Source organism: Ooceraea biroi, chromosome 4 (assembly GCF_003672135.1).
Source record: "Ooceraea biroi isolate clonal line C1 chromosome 4, Obir_v5.4, whole genome shotgun sequence".
Classification (NCBI taxonomy): Eukaryota; Metazoa; Arthropoda; class Insecta; order Hymenoptera; family Formicidae; genus Ooceraea; species Ooceraea biroi.
In genome coordinates, this window is record NC_039509.1 from 16,340,960 (window position 1) to 16,366,661 (window position 25,702).

Sequence of the window (25,702 nt, forward strand, 5' to 3'; positions counted from 1 at the left end):
ATCGTCCACTTGGCGGAGTCACTGTGCAAGGACTGGGAAATACAGTCTCGAGTTACGCATCTCGAGTTCTCGTGTACCCTATGTTTCTTGATGTAATGCGAACATAACCAAAAAGAGACTTATGTGCGAAAAATATTTACTATTTACGGAGCGATGTAACGACACGGTGGTTCAAGTGCGCCAGACCTTCACGGCGAATCGCGAACACCTGAGATGGGAGATCACCGTGCACGCCAGGTGAACGGCGGGACCGCCGGCGCTTCTTTGCAGAAGCCCGCGATACCGTTACTAAATATAGGATTTATTTTTAGGTTGGAGCTAGTCACAGTTTGAATTGGGAATCTGCTCCGAAATCAGATTTCTAGGAGGTTCGTAATGCGCACGAAACCGCCGATTATTTCTCGATGACACGTTACTTCCAGTTGCGATACTTTGTCAACAGAGTTTTCCGAATACCTCGAGCAAATGCCAATGCTGAAGCGCATAATTTGCGGTTTAAGATTGCTGATCATCTAACGCGTTAGAATCTCATCTGTGGCATTTTTCAATTTTTTTTTATGCACTTACAAGGAATCCCCGATGTGACAACTTGGACATGTAGCTACGGAGACTGTCGTGAATTTACTTGGTTATGTTATTATTGCAGGGAGAACAATGGCGAATGATGTGGTAATCAGGGGCAAAGACAGGCTGCAAGAGATTAGCATGAAATTGGAGCAGAGTCATTTGGCGTATCTACAAACGGACGATAGTCCTTTGAAACTACAACAGCGGCATAAATTAGAAGGTACTGCGTACCATTTTCATAAATATCAAACTAAACTTTGGTACTTCGTGCGTTCTAACATGATTGGTATAAATTTTAGGCTTTATTAAGGAATACCTCTGTCTAGTACCCAATGAGAACAAGTATGTGTTTCAAGAAACAGCAGACATCTTGCATAGATCAGCAGCGACGGTGACAGATTTCAGTGGGTATAGAGCGGCAACTGCTTGGAGCGCAATTTCCTTGTACGCGGCTAATCTTCTGGCACAGCCTTGGCGGAAGGAGTACAGGACAGTGCGGGTAATTTTCTGGGAAATATTTTATTTATTTTATCGTTACTGTATGAATGTTATATGTGATTAAAATGTTATGTGTGTTCAATATATATTTGATTGATTTCAGACATACAGTGGTTACTACAAGCATGAAGTAGAAGCGAATCTAATAGGTGCAGAGTTAATGTTTGAACAAATGGGATATAAACACACCAGCCTGGGAGTACTGACCCTGGAAGGTCCAATTGATCCAGATAAAGTGTCAAGTGTCAGCAGAGATGCTATTGTAGCTTTTGTAGAGTGTCAGGTAATGCGTGAGAAATGAGAAATCAAAGAACAGTCATTTAGTCTTTTAATTACATAAATAATAATATGTGCAAACAATAATACACTCACAAATCTACTCATAAATTCGACATAAGTTAAGTCTCTTTAAACTTCCCCAGATTCTGAAACAGATATGGGAGAGCGTGTCGCAGAATTATACCATCTCTTGGCTGGAGGTGTTGGAGTTCCGTGAGAGCCACGTCGGCACGCCGGAGCAGGCGATCCGCGCACTAAATTATCGCTTCTTGGAGAAAATTCATCAGAATCGCGTGAAGGCCGACGGCTACAAAGATTTTTACCTGCAGCAAATAGGAGTGGACACCACTGTGCCGTTGCATCTGCCCTACCATCACTTGCACAACTATAACACGACGATGCCACCGATATGCCAAACGGACTATCGGCGCATCGAGGACGCGAGCGTGAACCTCGCGCTACCGACCAATTACCGTTACTGCGAGCCGATTAATCACAGTTTCGTCAACTGTTGCAACAGCTACGGCTGCCTGCCGACTCACGGGAACAAGTTTTACGGTGGGGGCGTGCAGCCGAATGCGTATTGCGCCACCCTACCGGCGTATGCGACCCGCGTGCCGACCGCTAGACTGATAGAGCTCGACGTGCCGACATCCGTGGCGAACTACGACAAGACGCACGCTCACCGCAAGCCTGCGTCTCATCGGATATCGGATTTGGACGAGGTGGATTTCTACAGACGACAGACGAACGATGGAGAGAACTACGAGTACAGTAGGACCGACAGAAAGACCACTAGACCGAATTCCAGCATTGGCAGCGGCGGCGGCGGCGGCGGCGGCAGTGGCGGTGGCGGCCGAAAAGACGGCTACGACACGTGGGACTTCGTGTACAGGAATCTGGAGAGTCAGGGCTATTACAAGGATCTCGACGATCGAGAGGACGTGTTGCAGCACAAGGAGTTCGATGCCGCCCGCATGTCGAAACACAAAACGCTCAGGCAAGTGGAGAACGAGGACAAGTACAACGCGCACAAAAGACGAAGCGGCACTAGGCCCGAAGCGAACGAGATTGACTTGACCGAGACAAATGGCAAAAGTCATCAAGATATTATGTCCTTTAAGAAGAAATCCTCATCTTTCGACTTGTCAGACGCGAATAGGTACAACGCTGACGCGTATAGCAGAGACAAGAAACACAACAGTCAAACCTTACCGATCTCCCGAACGCACAAATCCTCCGATCAAATAGCGAAAATTGCGGACTCACTCAAGAATATCGATGTCGCGCACGAGAACAAGGAGAAGAAGGAGGAGAGAGAGACAGAAAACGAAAGACCATGGAACTGCGCCACGTGCACGTACTTGAATACACCGGATCGAGAAATTTGCGAGATGTGCGCGAAGTCGCGGTCCAAGGGAAACGAGGACAAGCCGCTCGCCAGCGGCGGTAAGGAATGCCCCAAGTGCACTCTGGTAAACGAGAAGAACGTCTCTAACTGTGATGCTTGCCAGACCAGTTTGAAGGACTCTCCGACCTACATATAATAGACTGAGCTCCTCGAGGGAAAAGTAAAAAAGTCTTGCATACTTGTCAGGATTTGCAAGATACTTATCAAGATTTGCACGAGGGTCTTATGTGCAAGATATGGAAATTATTCGCCAAGCGAATAACTTGCGTACATGGAGTTTTTCAACGACCTAAACTGAAACATGAAATACTACATAAAAAACTTACAGGTGTAACATATTAAATAACACGCAAATCTTAAACTGCATAGAGAAGGTACAAAGGTTATTTATTTAAAATTTATCTCGCACATTAAGCGCTTGTAACATAATGATTTTTCTTTAGCATTATTAGTATTGTTATTGTGGCCTATTGAATCATTTAGTAAGCTTTAACGTCATGCATTATGACTATCAGCGCGATTATAAATATCTTCAATAATTGTTTTTTATTAAATTTTAATAAAATTTAATCAAATATTATGAGATCCAAAAATTATGAGAATAATGTTATCGAGTTTATTAAAAACATACGTAAAACGCTGGAACGTTACTCAATATATTCACCAAAAGTATTATCATATATTTTTAGTTTAATCATTTACTTTTTAAATTACATCTCTTTAAAATTTTCTTTATTTTATTTGAATAGGTAAATTTAATTTAATTAATTTCTAAAATCTTTATTTTATTAAAGGCGTTGTACATTGAATTAAAAAATTGAATGTTATCACTGTAATCGATAGATTTTATAAAATCCACCATCTTGTATTATGTAACTGGAAAAATGATTTAAAAATTGGTTTTTCATACAAATACTTTCTCTGAGAACAAATTGGATGTTTGTTATAAAATACAAGAACGTTACACTTCGCTCGGTCATACTGTGCTAGATGAAATTATTATACTATCGGTTGCAGAGATTGTTGTTATAATTATTGTGATAATACTAACACAACATGTTTGCTATAATGCAAAGAAATCGATTATATATATATAAGAAAACTCTATGATTGGAAACATAAATTCTACTCTATTTTAACAAAGTTTTATTTACGTTAACGATATGCATTAAAATGGTATTGAAATATCTATCTATTCAAAATGACACATTTAAGAATGGTCATCATAAATAATACGTACCCTCTTATTTATTCATACATTCCTTATTCGTTGAATTGTTCAACTGTTGTCATGGCGTAAAAACATTAAATGCATTCTGTTCATTAAATATTTCCTGTTAAAGTATTTCTGCGACGTATCTGTTTCATCTTATTTAATGCTGTTTCACATTATTGATAATTTCATATGTGCAAGATACATATAGCCTATTGTGTTTTCACAAGTTTGTCAATGTTGCACAAAACAATACGTATACGTAGCTAATTAGTATAATGTAAAAGTATAATATATGTTTCGAGAGACAATTTTGCTCAATAGATAATTATAACAATGCTTCATACAACGTACTTTTTAAATAATTTATGTTCAACTGTCCAGCCTTTTTGTTAACTAACACGATATTATAGTCGAGAAGAACTTTTTATTGGCTGTACTAGCTTAGCCTAACTTACACAATTTCATTTGCGTTGAAGTGATAGAGTGGCTATTGCTTGAACTTTATATATATATATAGGCGATGTACTGAGATAAGAATATTTGTTTGTACTGTAGACATATAGACATTGTCTCGCGATATAAATAATTTTTCATACCGTTTATAAAAGTCTAATGTTACAACTGTCATAAATTGGTCATATTTTTTCATCAAAGAAGTGTATGAGAGTATGACATAGACAGCATACAGCATGCATAGTTATATTGTAACATTCTTGCAGAGTTTATGTAAGTTGTAAAATAATCTGTTGTATACAAGTAATAAATTTAATATAATATGCATATTATATTTATGTAAAATTTTTATTAGATATGCATTATATATCAGACAAATCGATTTGTACAAAACAGATAATTATTTTTAATAGGATGCATGTGTAACATTTAAATTATTGACATAAATAAACATGTGCACAAAAGTAACTATCGATTAAATAAAATCATACCTGGGGAGAAATTCATCCTACTTATATGTAGACAAAAGAGAAGAAAGACGAGAGAAAAACAAGAAACTAGTAAGAACGGCAGTTATAGATTAGTCATTTTCATAGCTTTTTCTAAGTATTTGGAAGCAGCTTGATGAAGTTTTTTATCCATTTTATCTGAAATATAAAAGAATTTTATTTTTGTGACATAGATTTAATTTGAACACGTTAAACATTTTATAGTTGCAACGCAATAAAAAATTTTATAATACTCGCGATTACTTACAAATTTTATGTTTTCCCTTCATAGGCAAATATATCGGTAACATGTAAGGATTTTCACATATAAACACGTATGGGCTATCGCTTTCCCCTTCTGGATATAACTTTCTATATTCTTCTTGAGATAAGACATCAGTTATTGTTACACAGCCCAACAAGCAACTCGTGGGATAAGTCTCGGGAAATTTAATTTTTTCTGAAATTATCGAGATAAGCTTAAGGTGCAGAGATCAAACAAATACTCTAAGATGTTTATTTTTTACCAACCGCTTTTTAACACGCGATAAGCATGTTGTAAGCTCGATATTTCTTCGGTGGAAGGTACTTTGGCAGCTGATGCTATCCACAACCTTCCTCTGTGGGAAGAGTACCAACTTCTACCTTCGTGGCTAATAACGTCGCAAGTAAATTAAACGTTTAAAAACTGCACATATCAATTTTTAATATACATTCACTTACATTTTTATTCCTGCCACTAGCAACGATGCATAAGGCTGATGCATACTCAAACACAGACCTTGGTCAGACATTTCCAAATATTCTTTATCCTGAATTCTACTCTCCATGTTCCACGTAATATGATCTCTGGACCCTTTGCTCATTTCCATCTCAATAAACTAAACGTAATAAATTGTAGTGAAAAGCATATTCAAAGCTACTCAAGATCATTTAGGATTCGTGACGTGAGCTGAGGGGAGCTTTATGATCATAATTTACAAACTATGGCAAAAGAATTACGATTTAATTTACAATTACAAAAAAAGTGCGATCTTACTGTTGGTCGATCAAATTCTATCGTTGGACAGACATTCGGATTTTCAAAATGATCATACGATGCCGTTTCATCGGGTTCTTCCAATTGCCAATTGTCGGATTGATCTTCGTTAACTACTCTACCCATAAAATCTATAGTAACCCTCCTATCCAAACGCGACGCGTGTTTACGAGCATGGGCTTCCTCTTCCTGTTTCGATAATTTTTCACGTTCTGCAGTGGAGAGCCAAGTGCTATTGGACTGGTAATAATCTGCTTCGTCGTCAATCACTTTGGTACGACGAGCGCTTCATATGTATATATATATATTTCATCATTAATTAAAATATTAATCAAAATTTTTTAATTATTTTGGTGAATGTAATACGTACCTATTGCGATCAAATTCGAGAAGCTTGTCCCTCTGTGTGAGAGAATCTTCGAGGCCTTTATTTGATTTCCGATCCATCAATTTATTGTATAAATTATTAGCTTGCCTGGTGTTACTCTGAAGAATTATATGCTGCTCCGGAGAACACACGAGCGATTCACAGAACAAGCATGGCCCTGCACCCTCTTGGGCGCAGACTATTCTTCCACAATTAAGACAATTGTTAATCAATGTGTGTCTTTTAGCTTCACAGTCACATCTGTGACGCCCTAGAAAGAAGAAAATACAATGCTGGTATAATCTATTATTTTATGTACATGTGAGTTACTTGTACAAAGTTTGTTACATGAAATACCTTTCAAAATTATATCTCCATGTGATAATAAATTAACAAACTTATTTTTCTTCTTTTCTAATTTTTCAGGCTTCGTGGTTTCTTGTATCTGATGGAAGACAGCATTGATCGTTTGATTTTTCAACGATTACAAGTCATTTTTGTCAAATAAGTAAAGAAGGCTTATAAAACGTACCTGAACATTTTCCTTTCCTTTTGTCTTTCCCTTCTTCTTATCATTCTGTTTATTGGTCGCATTATCATTATTATTTGTCTTCTTATAGCCAGTCTGACTATTGTAAAATGCTGGAAAAATAATAGTAAATTAATCACATGATATCTGGTGGCAGTGTAAAAAGAAGTTCCATTTGTAATTTACCACGTTGCTTTTTACATTCGATCATAAACTGTTTATGCTTTGGATTTTCGTTGCCTAAAAGTTCTGTAAGGTAGTTTTCCAAGTCTGTTTCGTTCTCCATTTGCATGATATACCTGAAATATTATTATTAACGTAACAATATGCGTAACAATATATATCAAAAATGGTATTTTTATTATGACCTTACTCGACTTACCTGGACAAATCGTCCGGGACTGGAAAGTTTAATAACTCGGACAATTTTTCTTCCACCCATTTTTCCATTATCGCAGGAACAATGAACAAACTGATGAAGAATGAACAATAATCCTCAGTATACCATAACCTAGCGCAAAAATCTTATTTTGAGGTTAAGGTATTCAGCTGTCTTTTTTTTTTAAGCAGATTCCAGGTGGAACTAATGGCGCGGTCCCATGGTGCGAAACGTATGCGCAATGAGGAATTAATATATAATTAGCTACATAAGATTATATAAATATATAAATCCTTCTTCAGAATTAAACTTTGCATTCAAATATGGTGCGCAATACTTGTATTGTATTTTATTTTAATTATTATATTTTCGCAATTGGCGCTATTTTTTGAGATTATTACTTTTGTAATCACGCATGCGTAGATAGCCCGGCAAGTTTGTGAACACGAATTCCATACTTCCATGCGTGTCGCTTAACCTTTATGGTCGGACGTGCTCCGTTATCGACAATTGTTGAAAACAATTTTTTATAATGGGTAAACAGAAACGATCACGACAAAAGCCTCACAAGACAAATCCCACTGGACTGCCGTCCGTTAAGGATTTCGAGGAAGCTGAGGAACTCGTGGAGAGTGAGAAGGACAAGACTCTGCAAAATATGTTCGATGATGTAAGCACGTGAGATTTCATCAATGTATTGTATCGTTACTACTTAAAGAAACTAAATTAATAAAGTTAAAGAGGATAAAAAATAGGAAAAATAGAAAATTACTAAAATTTCAGTCGCTGTTCCTTCAATGTTTTTTATTGTCCTGTCAGTTTGCTTAGAACGTAATCTTAGCAAAGTAATTATTTTGTTTCTTCTTTCATCCAGGTACAATCGTTGAATCTCGAGGAGAAGTTGTCTGCGTTGCAAACATTAGGATCAATGTCTTATGACTCTTCTATGGCCCAACAGATTGCTAAGGATGGAGTAGCAAGAATAATTGGACCGCTGTTAGTGGATTGTAACGCTGCCATAAGGGCCAATACTGCAAGTGCGCTGAAGGATATTGCTAAAAATGGTGGAGAAAGTGCTTATACTGATCTGCTTAAAGATGACATTATGACTCCGTTAACTGCATTAATGAAACAGGTATGTAGTTGATAATTGTTTATGTCATTCCTATATATAACAATTCATAACAATGCTACAAATTTGATAATACTCAATAATGATACAAAAAACAAACAAATCTTTTTATTCACAGTACTATTCAGATTGGCAACCAAAAGGGTGTAAAAACAAAGACATAAGGGATGAGAAGGAAGCTTTCATTCAAGCAGTTGGCTTGTTGTGGACGTTATGTGCGAACAATGAGAGTGCAGTCAAATGTGCTAACCAGGAGGATTTGGCATCATTCTTGACAAAGTTTTTGGATATTGATACATATGGAATACAGATCACTTCAATCAGTGTACAGTGCCTGGTATGCCTATCGGACGAAAACATAACTGCCATTACGGAAATTAAAAGGAACGAGTCGGTTCTACTTGGCCTCCTGGATCTGAAAGCGAACGATAAAAATACTACCAAGGTGCTGTCCCTAAAAACGTCCGTAGCCGAGCTATTGATCAATATAAGCAGTCCCACGGACAGCAATTGGACGCATGTACTTTCCAAAGTGTTAACGGTGCTCTCCGCAGTACTTGTTATTGACCATGAGCAGATACTGTCTAGCTTGACATCCGTTTTACCTCACGAGAATAACGCTGCCACAAGCGAGAAGAAGAAGAAGGTGCAAGAGAACAGGACGATACTTGAGGCGCAAGAACAAGCCTTACAAATTTTGGCAAACTTGTGTTTCGAGGACGAGGACGCGATCGACTCTGATTCCGAGACTATGGAAATGGAACCTGACTGTCTGGATGACGATTCCATGGATGACAATTTGAAGATAACGTCGACATTACCAGTTGAATTGGTCGAAGTTATAAACAGTTGTAATATAATCGATATCATTTGGAAAAAGAGTGGTTCCGTCGTGGATAAAGACAGCCGGGAAATATTGGAACAAAACACGGAGGGAAGAGCTGTGTTAAAGCAGTTTTACGACATACGATGCGCGGCATATTTATGTTTAAATAATCTCTTGCCTAGCTTGGATATCGATGCTTTTGGCGGTATCGATAATTTATACAGGTAAAGCGGATGAAGCATTTTCAAATATTTTCACGAGTGACGCAACGATGTTCACCCCATTTTTTATAATAAGCTTTCACGGGTTTCTATTTGTAAGTTCTACTGCTTTTAGGAAGTGGCTGGATATCGGAACTATCGTGTTTAAAGAGCGAGACAAAAATCCAGATAACATACAGCTGTTGGAAGCAGCTAGTGCCGCTATGAGAGCCATCCTTGAACAACTGGCGACGGTACGGGCCAACATTTTTAAAGTGTTAACCGTATCCGACATCCAGCCGATGTTATACGCTGAACCTCAATGCTCGAATGCGAGTATCCGCGTCAATATAATAAGGATGTTCTGTAATCTGGTGCAGATCCTACTGAACCACGAAATTGCGGAGAATTATGAAATTATAAAGGTAATAGCCTTCACGTATTCTTCGAATTGATTTGAAACTAACTGAAAGCCACGATAACCGTTTATCATTTTTTTTGTCGGTTTCAGTACGTTTCTACAGTTTTATTAGACATTTCTACGACGGAAACGCAAGCGTGGGTCATGGCGGAATCCATTGACGCGTTGATAGATATATTCGCGGAAGACGCAACTGATCAATTAGCAGTAGATATCAAATTAATACCGAGGTTACAATCATTAATACCGCAGTTCAAGAGCAAGGCAAGTATATCATTTCTCACTTCTTCTAAATTTATCTAATTTATATTTAATTCATTTTTTATTTATGCCAAATTTATTCGTTATATTAATTTCCATGTAATCGTCTCGCAGGTACGACAGCAAAAGAAAAGTTCAGGCGATGGCAAATCGGTAATATCGACTGTAAATACAAATCTGACGAGATTTATCAAATATAAAGAAAAGCGTATAAGGAATCTTGTATAAAGAAATAAACGTGTTATTAAAGTTGGATCATGATTGTTAGTCCCACAACTTTGTAGAGATCGTGTAAGTGGTATTTTTATATAAATTATTATATAAAAAAAAATGGTTTTAAGAATAAGTGGGTGCCGTTTATTCTCCCTTTTAATTCCGCATCCTTGTAGATTTATTTCAAGCTATTCCACTTGTATATTTCTCATAGATTCGAAATAATCGTGTTCTTTATCACAGAATATTTCTACAATAGATCTTAGGATTTATTTTGTATCAATAAATAAAAGTATACCTATGCATCTACGGTAAAACTTCAGGATAAGCAACGGAGGTGGTGTATCACTGGTGTATAAACGCGTATTACAGCGCGATAGAAATGCTAGAATTCTGCATGTGAATTCTCTCGCAGGATATGTCGGCGTATGTCGTTAGTATAAAATCATTGCGTTTCAACCGAAGAACATCCTGTGTGTCGAAAATACAGACGCATGATGTAGAATACACATACAGCCCTTCAACTGACGGTTCGTTTCTAGCAAACAAAAGATTTTCGTATCGAAATTAGAATTAAACGCAGTTGTGCTTTGCACGGTGCACGGATTTATCCTAGTGAACGCTAGGATTTCACTTTCAGGGAAGTCTGAAGTTACGGGGAAAATTCGTTTGGAGTCTCAGACGGATTGTCCTCTTTTTATGTTACTTCCTGGACTCTGAGTTTCGTTACTCGAGGGCTTAGCTTCGGTGTGATCTCTTAAACTGAGCGCGCTCTGCCTCCTGGGCTTAGGTATCGGATTCACCTCGTCCAGGAGCTCGGGCTTACGTTTGATCGGTTCGGAGATGTGCAACTCGATCACCTTCACCGGGTCCCGGCGCGCCGCGACTGGCACCGGTGGATCTGTTAGTCTCACCACGTGGATATCCTTTTGCTCGCACGGCAACGTCTTAAACTCCAACTTGACCGGGCCGGACGGTCCGTCCACCATATTCTCGAAAAAGTGCCGGCGATTTGCCTGAATGGACAATCTGCCGCTTGCCGCTGACTCGTCGTCGTGTGCGTCGTCGATACTTTCTTGTTCCTGTCTGCTCTCCAGAGCCTTAATTTGCCTCTCGATCTTCTCTATCTCCTCCTTCACGGAGAAACTATCGCTCCGCGATAACGAACCTTTCTTTCTTAAGCAAACTTCATCGGAATCCTGATCAATGTCTTTGATGATCTCGAGCTTCTCCTGCGAGGTTCTTTCATACTCTACGTTCACGGAATCTTGCTCGATAGAATCTGCAGCAATACTCGATTGCTCCTCTTTCGATTCTTCTTGCGTTTGTTTTTCGCGTCCAGGTTTCTCCGAGTTTTCATCAGGATTGTACGAGGAACTTCCAAGTTCCGGGGAATTCTCGCACTCCTCTGTCTCAGGCTTGCAGTCTTCGGAGATTTTGCACGTTTCGTTTTTCTCAATTTTTCCATCGGATTTTGACATGCCCTCTAGGCTTTCCGGATCTGATTTGATCTGCTCCTCTTCATCACGTGATGATTTCTCGTTCAATTCTTCCTCGCAACTCTTCTTCGTCATCTCGTCGATGTTCTCCGTAGCCCTAACGATGTCAATCGTGTCGGCTATCTGGAGTTCGGTTTTACTTGCTTTTTCGGTAGCTTCTTCTTTGTTCGTCTTTGACGTAGATTCCGCCTTATTCACCTCTATTACGGATGGTCCATTACTCTCCTATGAAAAATCGTAATTATTTTAACTATATTATTTATTATCAAACATGATTTTATCATTAACGATTAAATGATTTACCGGAGAAGTCTCCAATTGTTCCCGCCGTTGCGGCGGTTGCGGTGCTCTCCGTTTTTTACGTCCGTACGTGCTTGCCGTACTGGTAACAGATACACAACTGTTGATGGACACATTCGATCGCCTTACAGCGTCTTGACTGAATCTCTTGAAAACGTAATCCTCTGCAACGTTTTCGTTCTCATCTCTCAAGCTTGTATCGCCAGGTCGATTAGCCGAATCTTCCTCAAGATTTGATACGGGTCCGTTCGACCTCTGCGACGCTCTATTACCGAATCTCCGTCTGAAAAAGAGATTGACTACAGTTTTAATAAAAATCCAATTTGTACGTATCACATGCATTTTAAAATATCATGTAAAGAATTATATTATTTGTACAATTCGCAAAAATTTAATTCAGCATATCTAGTAATTAAAATTTCATGAATATTAGAAATCTGAAGTATCAGAAAAGAAATATGGCATCTTACATTGGTGGAACCGGCGTTCCTTCCGATTTGTCGCGAAGGGTAACATCACCGTTCTGTTTGGGCTGCTTGTCGAAATCCAAAGGTGGAATCTTGTCTGTCGGTCTTGGACTCACTTGTCCAAATCTGAACAAAATAATCGAATTTAATTCTAATTTCAAGAAAAATTTTGTTTTTTTTGGACACCAGCATTTTTATTCTGGAATTCTTTAAATCCAGAAATTCTAGTAAATTGCCATCGAATGTAGATATATTCTTTGTCATTTATATTCATTTATATTTTGCAAAGTTCACCTTCTGATTGGTGGTTTCGGTGTGAGATCGACGTTCATGATAGACGTGGTGGTATCTTGAGGATTTCCATCGTAAAGTCTGGCGGGATCTCCATTTACCGTCAAATTCGAGCCGTATCCTGTGTTGTTGTCGAGTGTGTATTTTCTTCTCCTTGTCAATGTACCTAAGGCTTCATCGAATTCTTGTTGATCTTTAGAGAGGCGCGGAGGTGTTGTCGGTTTGTCGTAAGGTTCCCTCTTATACGTTGTCGAGACTGTAACACACAAGTTATGTTTTATTTTACCCGATAAAGTGCGACATCAGTTATGTAAACTGATTAGCGTAATTAATTAACATAACAAACCTGTTGTAATCGTTGACCTCTTTGCCGTTGGTTCTGGAGTTTCCTTGCGCTTGCCAAAGAGTCCATTCCTAAATACGAAATTCAATGTTAAATAAAGAAATTAATAACAAACTATAAGTAAATGGATGATAAATCATAAACGTTATTTTCAGATTATAAAAAGAGTAAACACGCGTTTAATCCGTACTCTTTTAATTAACGCGTGGACAGTCCACCACTTATTTAGAAACACTGTAATTTTCTTAGTGGGCGAAATAAGAATCGTGTCACGCGTTTTGCGTCGGCTCCATGCGACACTTATGCGCACGCAAAGATAACGAAATTGCGAATCGCATCTTTCGACACACTTGGAGCATACACTGGAGAATTCACAATGTGTTATATACATCCAGGCATTCACTTACGCTCTAAGAATTTCACCGATTGCGTCAGTGAAAAATCCGAGGCGAAATAAAGCAACGGCATTCTCTCGCGGATTTAAAAAGAATCGTGAAAGTCATCGAGTAATATCGCATCGTGCACACCCGGCGGCTCGTGACGTCGCAAACGCATTCTTATTTTATCCATCGCTATACGAATACACGCGCGAGTCGAGAGATACCACGCACAAGAAGATTGGTATGGATCTGAACAATCGGATTTGTTGCGCAAAAGCAAGCGAGAGAGAAAAAAAAGAAACGGAGGAAAGCGGATGTTCTGAAAACGCGACCGGGCGCGAACGGCGGAGCCTTCGCATGCATTCGCGGTCGTTAAAAGCGTCGATTATAGTCATCCTCATTCCGCCTAATATCACTTCCACTTTGCCAACGATCACGGCTATGATAATTTGAGGCGCACTTGTATTCGCCGTTCTGCGTACTCTCGATGCGTATTAATTCAACTTTCGATCCGGCGCAGATTTCTGGGCTTCTCGCGGCTCCACTTGCAGTTCGGATATCCCGATTGCTAATCAGACCGAAACTCATTGTTCCTAATGAAAGCATTTGTAATGAATAATGCGAGGGTAGAATGCGAGAAGTGACTTTCTGCAAAAAAATGGCACGATTCCGCGCGACGTAATCGCGCATAATAGTTCAATCAATTTTCTCGTCGCCTCAGAGAGATCAGAGGGCATTTAAAGTTTAACAATAGGTCGACAGAATTTTTTACATTTTGCATAAGTGTCGTTTCGCAACATGAAGAGAAGTTCTCTAAGTAATTTCTTTCTCTTTTGCAGAAACTTATACCTGCAAGAACTTGACCGAAAATTACAGTGCTCGTACATTGTTTATAGTGCATTTTAATACACCACAGTTTACGCGTTCACCGTTTGGACTTCAGCCAGATACCAGAGCTATCGATAATCTGAGCCACGCATGTGTAAGTTCAAGTTCAATAAACCTGGTCGGAAACTTGAAAGTATCACATGATGTTTGCCGTTAGTTTGCATGCCCTTGTTTCAAAACGTTACGCATTGTACAGCCAGAAATATGTGAACATACTCACCAAGTGGACTTGAGGGAGAAGCTGTTCGATCTTTTCTTCCGGCTTCTGCCGAACGTCCAGAATTTGTGCTTGGATTCCTTCGACGACGATTTGCTTTCTTGGTGCGTTTGCGGTTGAGGATTCGTCGCATCGTCGTTGAACGGATTCAGGTGTTCCGGATAATTGTAGATCGATATAATAGGTCGCCTGGGCTTCGACGATGACATGGTTTACCGGTGAAATTTCGATCGCTGTCTCGAGAAGGATACCAGTAGGCGAAATATCGCGGATACGCCTCGTGCATAGGTCATCGATTTCTTGTCATGGTTCCTTCCACCGCCCTCGCAATCTGCGAACAAAGTTCACCAAAATGTTACTCCAGACCGTTTTTGTATCATAAAAATGAATATGTGCAAGAAAGGAGGAGAGAGTATATTCAAATTATAATAAAATTGAAAAATGTAATTGCAACACTCATAATTAGGAAAAAGGGTAATTATTTAGATTAACGGAGCAACCTCGAATGACCTTGACCTTGACATATGTTGTCACGGTCACCCTCCTGAGTGACCTTCAAAAGGTTTTAGCCGTCGCTCATTGTTTATTAAAAAGTTATTAACAAAAGAAGTTTCGAAAATATAGTAGTTATTTTGAATATTGAAAGACATAAACGACGAATATGAACGAAGGAAGGAAAGTGATTTAACCTAACCTAATCTAATCTAACCTGGTTAGGTTAGGTTAGGTTATATTTTCCGAAACTGGAGCCCGGACACATATACGCTCGTTTTTCAGCCCGCTTCGCGGGAGGGCGGGGGGAAGGCGCTTCGCCCCTCCCCCCGCCAGAATCCGTGCCGTGTACCAAGTGATCAAAATCTGTACGGTTGAAATCTGTAACACCGGCTCCGGCGGGGGGAGGGGCTTTGCCCCTCCCCCCGCCCTCCCGCGAAACGGGCTGAAAACGAGTGTATGTGTCCGGGGCTCCAGTTTCGGAAAATATAACCTAACCCAAACCTATTTCTGATTTAAAGGTAAAATTCCATCAAATATACTCTTTCGTAAACGTACATGATATCGTAAAATTATGCTCTATTCATTAAACTTTTTTGTTAATAACTTTTTAACAAACAACGAGCGACGGGTGAAACCTAGTGCGGATTATTCAGGAAGGTGACCTTTGTAATATATGTCAAACTCAAGTCCTTGCTTCGCGTGGACAGCTGAAAATTCGTGCAAAATTATTAAACTTCTTTTGTTAATAACTTTTTAATAACCAACGAGCGACGGCTAAAATCTTTTGAAGGTCACTCAGGAGGGTGACCTCTATAATATATGTCAAGGTCAAGGTCATCCGAGATTGCTCCGTTAAACTAAATAATTACCGGAAAAAGTTTAAACAGATATAATTAAGATAAATATCTATCATCAAACTCGAATAAATTGTTACCGAGTGTTTGCTCTTCATTCACTTCATCGTTCAATCAAATTAATGCGTTCCGTTATTAATTACAAGTCACGCGCGAGGGAATGATCAGGTTTCTCGGACATTGGTAATTAGTTACTAAATTAACGCGCTGTTAACGGCTGGATCAATATTAGAAGACGTACTAGAGCTATTCGGAGCGATGTAATTGCTGAATGTGCGTGCGCGGGTCCATTGTCGCGACAATTGTTCGGTTCAAACTGGATGACCCGGCGAAGTGAAGCCAATGACAGCCGATACTGCCGCAAGTCAACGATGGATTAATACGCTAACCCGACAATAAAAGTCGTAAACACACACGTGTTACGCTAACCCGGTTAACGAGACGTCTCTCGCCGGATTACAATGCGCAGCTGTACGTCGTTTGCATAATGCAGCTACGCATGCTGTGTTCGTCGTTCTTACATTTGCGTAGCTCGATAGATTCGTTCTTCCCGTTAAAGTTACGCGTAAATTTGTCACCATCGTTTAATTTTAATCTCGTCTTCGACATTAGCGCTGCCCAGAAATCCTCCCGAGCCCTGAGACGCGGGGATGAACGGACGCACCGTGTACAGAAAAACGCATCGCGCGAATCGGCGCGAACGCATAGCGTCTAACGAACGCAGTTAGCTCAATTAGCTCACCGTGTTCGCGTTTCGTTTCGCTAATCCCGCGCGCTCCGGCGCGACCGAAATCGTTCGATCGTGCGTAACTCTTGCGCGATTCTATTCTAATGCGATGAGTGATGAGCAACATATGAAACATGACGCGACGCACGAAGGCTTTATGCTAATATCCGTCGCATAACACGCACGCGAATCGCTCGCCAATGTAAATCTTTTTGAGAGAAATACGTCGAAAGAAGATAAACGAGCAGAAGGCGCTCTTACATGAAGTAAACGAAGAAAACGGGTAATGAATAGTCCTTTGTTCGCTCTTGCACGCCTTGGAGCGTATCAAAGAAGTATTAGTCGTAATATACGTATTACCTGCAATTACTTGCAGGGCGTCAAGCACGATCGATCGATCGTTAATTATGACGCAACTATGTATGATGCACGAGTCTCGCAGCTCGTCGCGTCGCAGCGCGAGCGCTGGAAAAGGATCTCCTTGTGCGTCGAATTAACATGTTAACGTCGTTTCCGCGTTGCCCATTTACTACCCGCCGTTTTACAATATCACGTATCACCTGCGAAAAGCGACTAGAGCATATCGCTAACGCAGCTGGTACAAGAGGAAGATACTGGCGATGAGTACTCGGGCTTGACGAGCAAACGATTAGATCTCCTTTCGCGGAAAGTACACTAATTTAGCCGCTTGATTGTCTTGTTGCCGCTATGGTGCATCCCACGTTCTTTTTCCTGTATATTCTATGGAATCGCAGGATATCATTTTGAAGATCCGCCGCCGAGCGAAGTTGATTGCGCAAAGGGGATTTAATCTAATCTCTCGCCGTCGATGAGAGGCATTTCGCTAGCATAAGTGCTCTCGCACTCCACTTTAATCGGAGCACACGATGACGCCGGATCGATCGCTGATTTCGATAAAACTGCGGGAGAGGTATCTCTCTCTACCTGTCTCGGATTCGTGTCCATTGGATAGCTGGGTAAATAGATAATAGAACGCTCGTATTCCGCTTCTTGGCAAGCGCGGAATGATTTTTCGCGTCGACGAAAATCTAACTGACAAGTTTATCACGCGGCAATCGATGGATTGCTAATAACTGAAAAACAACGAGGTATTAATAATTATGGGAAATTCATAATCGAGTTTAATTACCAGCTGGCCATAATTGACGATAGTGTCTAAGTTTGGCCGATGATTCATCGCATCGTGCGACTGAACTCGTGCTCGACAATGCAACTTATCTTATTTTCATCGGTCCTCAAAGACGTCATCGACGAAAGGCGTTCGGGTGCAGACCGATTAAAAGTCCGCGGTTGGCCCGGCTATAAATAGACGAATATGTTTTTTGTAATGAGTTTTCCTTCTCGAGTTTTTAGGATCTCTTTCCCGCGCTTTTCTGAGTTTAGAAAGTTGTGTTTATTATGAAAATATATTGTAATATATTTTAATATAATTATATTTTAATATTATGATAATAATTATAATATAATATTAATGGTAATAATTATAATTTCTTTCTTCAGTTAGTATGTTACAGCAATTGCCTCGGAAATACAAAATCAGTTAAAGTTTGTTATACCTCGCGATAATAATCTAAACGCATTGATGTTATTGTCAAAACACTTGTATACATATGTACATTGTACTTCAGTTAAAAGTAATCCATCTCTCGCAATGCGAGCGTACAAGATATATCGACGCAAGTGCAACGGAACGTGTACGTGTGAAGCAAAGTCGAAAGTCGACGAGATCAGGGAAACGTGAAGAGCTTTTGTTAGAAAATAAGAAAGTTCGATTATCACGCCTCGCGTGAAAACGCAGCGATTTTCTGGCTCCGACCCAGAACCGTGGCCGCTCTGTTTCACCAGCGATATTTTTGGCTCTTGGGAAATTTAACGGAGAATTATATCACGCGAGCGTTACTCCCCGAGACGTCGTCGTTCTCGCCTTTCCAGTGACTTTCTTTTTGCTCGATGGAAAAAGATAAACGGCCAATAAAATTCGATACTTAAATGCAATTTCTATGAATACATGCCAGTGGACGCGCTTTTCGGCTTTTTTCAGACATGTACTCGTGTTGTGCCGTGATATCGCTGTTTGAAAATACATTTTTTCACTCGTAATGCAGATAGCGTAATCTCCGAGCGACGCGTACGGCTCAATAAAAATCTTTTTTTTTCTCCGCCTCGCCTTGAGTAAACCTTTCCTAGAAATTCCACCGAGTAGAATGAGGAAGACATAATGCGGATAGGAGAGCAATTCTTAATCCACTCCTTCACCGCGAATGCAGGCAACGCTATGACATTGACGCGCGTTTCGCGTTTGGCCATTGAGAAGTATATCGATTAGTGACTCGCCGCAGAAAATCAGAGTCGTGAAGTTTACCGCGGTATCGTCGGTGCAATTTATCGATGCGGACGGCGCGTATGTATGTACACAATTATCGCGGTTCTTAAGGCCCAGACACAATGAGAGGAATAAGGAACACAGAATAGAACATAAGAAATAGGGAATTAAATTAAATTAAAAAAACTTTTTTAAATTAAATTTAAAAAAATAGGGAATTAAATGCTTTTCTCATTGGAAATTTAATTCCCTATTTTTTTATTTCTTATGTTCTATTCTGGGTTCCTTATCTCTCATTGTGTCTGGGCCCTTAAACTCCAGAACGCTTAAGCAGGCCGTTCGAATCGAGGCCTGTCCAAAAATAGAATCTCGTTGCAGTCCGCAATCGCGTCGTGGGGGTCATCGCGATCGCGAAAGTATTGGACAGATAACTTCGCCGGTCCGCAAACGGATTCCGTGAGAGCGATTATTGGCAACGTATGAATGATCGATAACTTCATTATTACGGACGAAGCGGGCCAAGGATCCGCGGCGCACTCCTCCGCAATACGCCGGAAATAATACGCGCGCTCGTTTGGCGATAATTGCGCGATCGGAGGAACATTTTTGACTCGCGTAATGTTTATTATGCCGCATTATCTCATTGGCAATTTTTAGGTATGACGATAACCGGTGACTTGCAACGAGCGTTTTCGCCGCGAGTCACTCGCGGGCGACTTCAGCGCGTTATCGCGAACGTGGATTATGCTAATAGCGAGCTCGCGATCGTGGACTGTATTCGATTCTGATGTTGCCAAGGCGATTTTCAGCATCGTTGGTGCTCGCTACGCTTCTAAAAGCCCGCTGGAACTTACGTAAGCGCGCATAAGAATGACGCTTTGCGTAACTGTACAGAGAGGTAACAGTTTGTCATGCCGAAAGCAAGTGGACGGAATTATGCATTTCGATATGGAGGTTTGTCTTCACGGTATCAATGAGAGAAATTATTGTTCTTACGTAAGGGCGTCGTACTGTTGACTGCCGCGATGTTTCGGAGTCTCGTAAGACGCTCACTGCAGTATAATTCACTTTCACACGAAACTGATTGCAACCAAAGATGCGCGAGAACGTGAGAATCAAAGTTCAATGTGCGGTACCGCGAACAAGGACCAGCGATGCAAAAAATCCCCTCACTTCCGTGAGCCACGCCGGCAGACTGCGGCCGGTCGCGGCGGTCCGCGGTCGCGTTGACGTTCGGCCGCTATCGCGATCCCTCGGCTCCTTACGTGTCGTGCGTAAATTTCGCGCCCCGTCCGATGGCGAGTGCGATTGGCGGACATTTCCAACGCGGCAATTTTCGAACTCGCGAAATTGCGATTGTGTACGTTACTGATTTCCATTTTTCGTGTTGTACAGGTCGGGATCGTTCAGGATTCGCGTTGGTATTTTTATTTTAATTCTGCCATTGCCAAGAATGAGAAATTGATGGATGCATTATTTAAATATACATTGTTAATTGCTAAAGATTGATAAATTAATATAAATCAAAAAGACATAGAATATTTAATAGCACTTTTTCCGATTTTTAAATTTTCTACTGAAAGATATTCTTCCGACGAAAAGATTTTTGAGAATTTTATAACAGAGAATGACAAATGTGTAATAAAACCTGCGATATCTTCTCTAGCAAGCAGAATTGTGCTTAATCGCAATGTTACTAGCGCTGACTAATGCTGACTGAATGCAAGCCCGCGCGTTTCTAGATGCAGAATGCATGTTTATCGTGCAAGTAGGCGTTGTAGTGGAACTGGCTTGAGAATTGCACAAGAAAAGACACAGCCATGTGAATGAAAGTATACACGACCGTGTATCAAGAAAATTAAATATATCTTACACAAACTGAATTTAAAGTCTAATTTCTTTTGGATTTACTTTAGGTTTTGCCAAATTTATTTTATCCTCGACGTAATTATGTCAAAGTTTTCAAGCAATCTCCCTGAAAGATACGTATTCCCATAATGCATTAAAATAATAATACATTAATACGTGAAGCATTCCATAATAAACTATAGCACTCAATAATGTAGACTTAGAGTCGCAATGTTATTTTAGTCGCGTGGTGCGATGTACACTCGCATATCGAATCAATAATACGCGCGAAAGGCGAAGAAACGCGGAATCGCAGAACGCGTCTAACATTTAATCTTTCGTTTTTTTATCTTGAAATTCTCTTCGTGTCACGGTTATCGCGTGGCATTAAAATAAAATAAGGCAGACATATCGGTAAGCACGGTACATGAATATCCAGCGATATTTCGATCGATGACGACGATGCGACAGCGCGAGTTGAGCATTTTCATGGCATGCATGATTGCATGATTGAGAAAGTATCGTCGTATTTCGCAGATTTACGATTAATTGCAGATCGTTAAGTGCAAGTCGTATATGTATGTGAATCGAAGGAAACGGAATACGCATATTATATTCGCCCTCACACCGTGCGTTTAAATTAATTCCATAAACGCAAGAAATCCTCCCGCGAAACTCTTATCTCGTACTATATCGCGATTCAATTCCATACTCTGATTACATCGCCAAACTGATAAGATAGTTCTTATCATGCAACTTTATTCAGTTTGTTTGTAATATTCGCGGCAGGCGGTGGTGGCCTGCGTCAAATTTGAAAAAAACTCTGTAAAAGACAAAGAAAAGAGAGGGGGGGGGGAATCGCGAATCTTTTTACGCGTTATCAAGCATCAATGGCTAATGAAAGATTTATGAAGTAAGAAATTTGCAGAGATAGATACAGCGCGTGATGTATCAGCTCATCGGTTGGGATATGCGAGGAGAGAGATCCGTGAATCTTTTGAAATCATTAGACCTTATGGTCCCCATAATTCGAGCATTGTACGCGAGTATAATGGGTCTGGCTTTCAAGAGCACTGACGCAATGAAACCCGCTATTGAAAATAATTAGGGGACGATACGGAAAGTTTGCCGCGCAGATTCCTTTCATTTCTATGAGAGCTAGCTAACGATCTTCGCGATGAGTGAAAGGAAAAAGAGTTACGTTATACTAATAGCATCAAAACAGAAAATAAATATATTACATTTCGATTCTTTATAGTCTTATAAAAGTTCATTGACGTCTTATTAGCGAAATAGTTATTTCGCAGGTAGCACATGTTAGCCTAATATATGTTTCTTAGACGTATCTAATGTCTAAGAAACATAAAGTACCATTTAAGAAACGGTTTAAATAGAAACCGTTTTTAGACCTCAATTCTAAAAACGTATTTTTCACGTTTCCACAGAAACGAAAAATGTGTTTTATTCAATTGATTTGAAATTATATAATTAATATAGAAAAAATAGTAATTTCTACTTACTTTGCGAGTATTCATTATTTTTACATCATACGTTTCAATGTACTCGATTATGGAACAAGAGACAAAAATCAACACAAGTGTGTGATTCCCACCTCTGATTCACCAAGCGACCGATAGATGGCCAGGCCAGACGTGACGTTCTCGCAAGTAACATTTGTGTTATCACCTTGTAAATAACCATCCGGAAAACCGATCCAATACTCTTTTCTTCTTCTTTTCTTTTGAAACTTTTGAGATCACTGTTACTTGAAGTGATATTTCAAAAGAGTGAGATTCCACTACACGAAATTTAGAGAGTAATTCATAAAATATAAAAATGTAGTTTTTTAGAAAAATGTGACTTAACTCTGTCTATCCTTGAGGCACTGATATATAGAATTGATAAATATTTTTCTGATGATTTCTGAAACGTTTCTCCTAACGTTTTTTCGTTGGACATTTTTCTCCTAAATAAACGTTTCAATAAAATGGTTATGAAACCAATGTGTGCTGCCTGGGTTATTTTTCACACATTTTGTTGATGAGCGAACACAGAGTATTCGAACGCAGTTTGTATCTGGTAATTAATTCATGCAAAAAATTAATTGCCATCAATAAGATTTCCTTATCGTGCGCACTTTTCTCTATCGAATTATGAATTGCGGCGATACTTTAGCAGAGCAACGAGATGACCCATTTTCGCTGGCTTGACTCAAGTGCTCAGTAGACCAACAGCAATAAACTTCGTTATAAAACGCCTGCATCATCGTATACAATAATTTTGGCAACGTGTGACGATAAAAAGTCTCCTTAATTAATTAATCAGTCTGGATATTGATCGAGGGAATCACTCTTATGATCGACGATTCCGTATCACGTTTTTGAGTGATATACTTATATGTCATCTTTAACAATAAAGGAGATAGAAATAAGAAAAAGTGAAAATAAAATGTTTCTGTTTTCGTCGATCCGCTGCGCAAATATTGTTAGAGAAGCGAGACTATGTCCTAAAAAGCATGACAATACACGGAGTTGTCTGCAGGCTGATTCGATTAGCGGTATTCGTCTAAACGAAGAAACGAACATTGCGTGTGTGCGAAGTGGCAGCAGGTCGTTGCATAAAAATGCATAGATATGAGAGGCGTACATATGCGTAAATTATAAAACGCATCGGCGCGGCACGTTGCACTAATTCTTACGTAACGACCGTCAGAAATCGAGACTGCCCGAGTGCGCGACATGTGCGATTCCGTTGACATATACGTGCGTGCACGGCAAATAGCTCGACAAGTATGCAAATTTAAATGCAGGAAGATCCATCCGTTCGTTAAACACGACCTCGCCGCGTTAACCCACGCGGATTTTTTGAGCTTTGCACCGCGCAAGCGAAAGCGTCAGACAATTTTCGAGATTAAGACACCAAGAGATTAAAACGCGCAACTTGGACGGAGATTCGATCACAATGTTCAAAATGAAAATTGGAGCTCAAGTATCGGAACAATAATCCTAAAATACATCTTGGTTTTCATCTTAGGATCTCCCATCTTAGTTAATTAAATATTGCAAATAATGCACGAGAAGTTAGCGATGAATACAGAAACTCTGTACTTCAGAGTGCTAAGAAAATTATTGCGGCAGCGTTAAAAATGATGGAAATTAGTGATGATGTAATTTTGGAGAGAGAACAGCAAGAAGAAGAAGAAGAAGATGATGATATTATTTATCAAGAGAAGGAATACCAGCTGGAAGAAAAATTAAACGAAGAGATATTAGTAATTAAGGAAGTAAAAGAGATAAAGAAAACTGAGAAGAGCGAGGAAGCAGATACGAAAATAGCGACATTTTTGCACGAGAAAGGTTTAAGCGAAAATCTCATCGGAACATTGATTAATACCGGTCTCACTGATGAACATATTACGTCAGTCAAATCATTAATTAAAATGATTAATATTTAATATTGATAAAATATTATTGATACCCACAAAAGATCACAATTTATTTCCATTGAGTTCTCCTCGTTCTTATTTATTCCAGACTTCTGAAGGTCTTAAATTTAAATGATGACGACATCGACAATTTGCAAGATTTATGGCAAGCAAAGATCGAAGTCAGCGAAAGCGGCGATTCTATTAATTCTACCATCTCCGATGAATCGTCATCGGACGGACGCGCACACTTATCATCGAATAGTGTTTATCTAAAAAAAGTTTTAAGTAAGCCTCTGATTCAAGCTCTTCGAGAAATCATAGTAAAGAAACCAGCCGATCCTGTGGAATATTTGGGCCATTGGTTACTCCATTTTAAAGTTAATAAATTATTTTATATAAAATATAGAAAGTTTTTATAATATTACAATATATATATATATATATATATATATATATGTATGATATGTAAATTCTTTTTTAGATTTGTGAAGAACGAAGCATGCAGCAAAAGCAGCGTGATTTGGAGCTTTTGATGAACAGGGAAATACCGAAACGGAAAGTAAGCTTGTGATTTATTAGTTTTTGAGTCATGCAATTCTTGTGATATTATGAAGAATATTATTTAATAGGAAGTTGAAAATAACGAAAAAGATTTTATCGAGAAAAAGGAGGAAGAGGAACCTGGTGAGGATTGGAACTACTTTTATTATGGTGAATAAATTTTATCTTAATTAAGTTACATAATTTAAAGATTAAAAGAACTGCTGACCAAAAATAAGAAATTCCTAAATCACTGATCCATGCGTTTTTCGTATAATTAATAAATATAATTATTAATGTCGACGAAGATAATATTTTTCCGCATTATTTTAATTTTAACGAAAAATTAAACTTTAATTAAAAATATTATATAAATTCAAGAATTAAAAAAAAATACATACCGATCATTATTGTGTTGTTCCTGTCGTTTTCTTAACCTCATTATATCGGCAGTGCACAAAGATTTCGAAGAACGCGGTTAATTAATGAATCACGACGATTCATTAATTCATTTCAACTTTTTATCGTTCTTAATATTTGCAACTTTTGGTCGCAATGTTATTACATAAAAAAACCGAAACTTATATTATTAGAATATATTCTTAGAACCAGTTGACTTTCTCTCAAATAAAAAGAAGGAAAGAAAGTGTAGCATTTAAAACATCAACTAGCCTACAGCCCTAATTAGATAAATCATACGCGCGATTTTATAAACATGCCGTGCCATCTAGTAAAATGTGATTGTATTAAATTATGTTTGCCTTGAACATGGCTGCACGTCATAGAAATTTTTTCCGCGACAA

General features: G+C 39.2%; 4 protein-coding genes across 5 annotated transcripts; 2 read left to right on the plus strand and 2 right to left on the minus strand.

The window, feature by feature from the left end:
• The first annotated feature begins 31 nt into the window (after positions 1 to 31).
• LOC105285068 (protein tamozhennic) lies at positions 32 to 4,888 on the plus strand. Its single transcript, XM_011349022.3, has 6 exons — positions 32 to 237; positions 312 to 368; positions 647 to 787; positions 867 to 1,066; positions 1,169 to 1,348; positions 1,488 to 4,888. The coding sequence occupies exons 3-6, from the start codon at positions 655 to 657 to the stop codon at positions 2,889 to 2,891; spliced, it is 1,917 nt and encodes a 638-aa protein (XP_011347324.1). The 5' UTR covers positions 32 to 237; positions 312 to 368; positions 647 to 654; the 3' UTR covers positions 2,892 to 4,888.
• LOC105285084 (activating signal cointegrator 1) lies at positions 4,114 to 7,421 on the minus strand. The gene is made up of 10 exons (XM_011349042.3): positions 7,230 to 7,421; positions 7,034 to 7,146; positions 6,851 to 6,960; positions 6,676 to 6,763; positions 6,322 to 6,589; positions 5,952 to 6,237; positions 5,636 to 5,793; positions 5,444 to 5,565; positions 5,181 to 5,372; positions 4,114 to 5,071 (listed from the first exon to the last, which is right to left on the minus strand). Exons 1-10 carry the CDS (start codon positions 7,295 to 7,297, stop codon positions 4,998 to 5,000), a joined length of 1,479 nt encoding a protein of 492 aa, XP_011347344.2. The 5' UTR covers positions 7,298 to 7,421; the 3' UTR covers positions 4,114 to 4,997.
• Positions 7,422 to 7,633: 212 nt separating this feature from the next.
• Positions 7,634 to 10,406, plus strand: LOC105285073 (HEAT repeat-containing protein 3). The gene is made up of 6 exons (XM_011349033.3): positions 7,634 to 7,896; positions 8,101 to 8,361; positions 8,477 to 9,408; positions 9,521 to 9,809; positions 9,896 to 10,069; positions 10,181 to 10,406. The coding sequence occupies exons 1-6, from the start codon at positions 7,759 to 7,761 to the stop codon at positions 10,292 to 10,294; spliced, it is 1,908 nt and encodes a 635-aa protein (XP_011347335.1). The 5' UTR covers positions 7,634 to 7,758; the 3' UTR covers positions 10,295 to 10,406.
• A 33-nt stretch (positions 10,407 to 10,439) lies between these two features.
• Positions 10,440 to 25,471, minus strand: LOC105285095. 2 transcript variants are annotated; one of them, XM_011349061.3, is made up of 7 exons: positions 25,301 to 25,471; positions 14,668 to 14,995; positions 13,183 to 13,250; positions 12,840 to 13,092; positions 12,549 to 12,671; positions 12,082 to 12,361; positions 10,440 to 12,003 (listed from the first exon to the last, which is right to left on the minus strand). In XM_011349061.3, the coding sequence occupies exons 2-7, from the start codon at positions 14,871 to 14,873 to the stop codon at positions 10,957 to 10,959; spliced, it is 1,977 nt and encodes a 658-aa protein (XP_011347363.1). In that variant the 5' UTR covers positions 14,874 to 14,995; positions 25,301 to 25,471; the 3' UTR covers positions 10,440 to 10,956. The 2 variants fall into 2 exon arrangements, with proteins under 2 accessions (XP_011347363.1, XP_011347355.1); XM_011349053.3 differs by lacking the exon at positions 25,301 to 25,471 and adding an exon at positions 20,081 to 20,299.
• Positions 25,472 to 25,702: the final 231 nt, after the last annotated feature.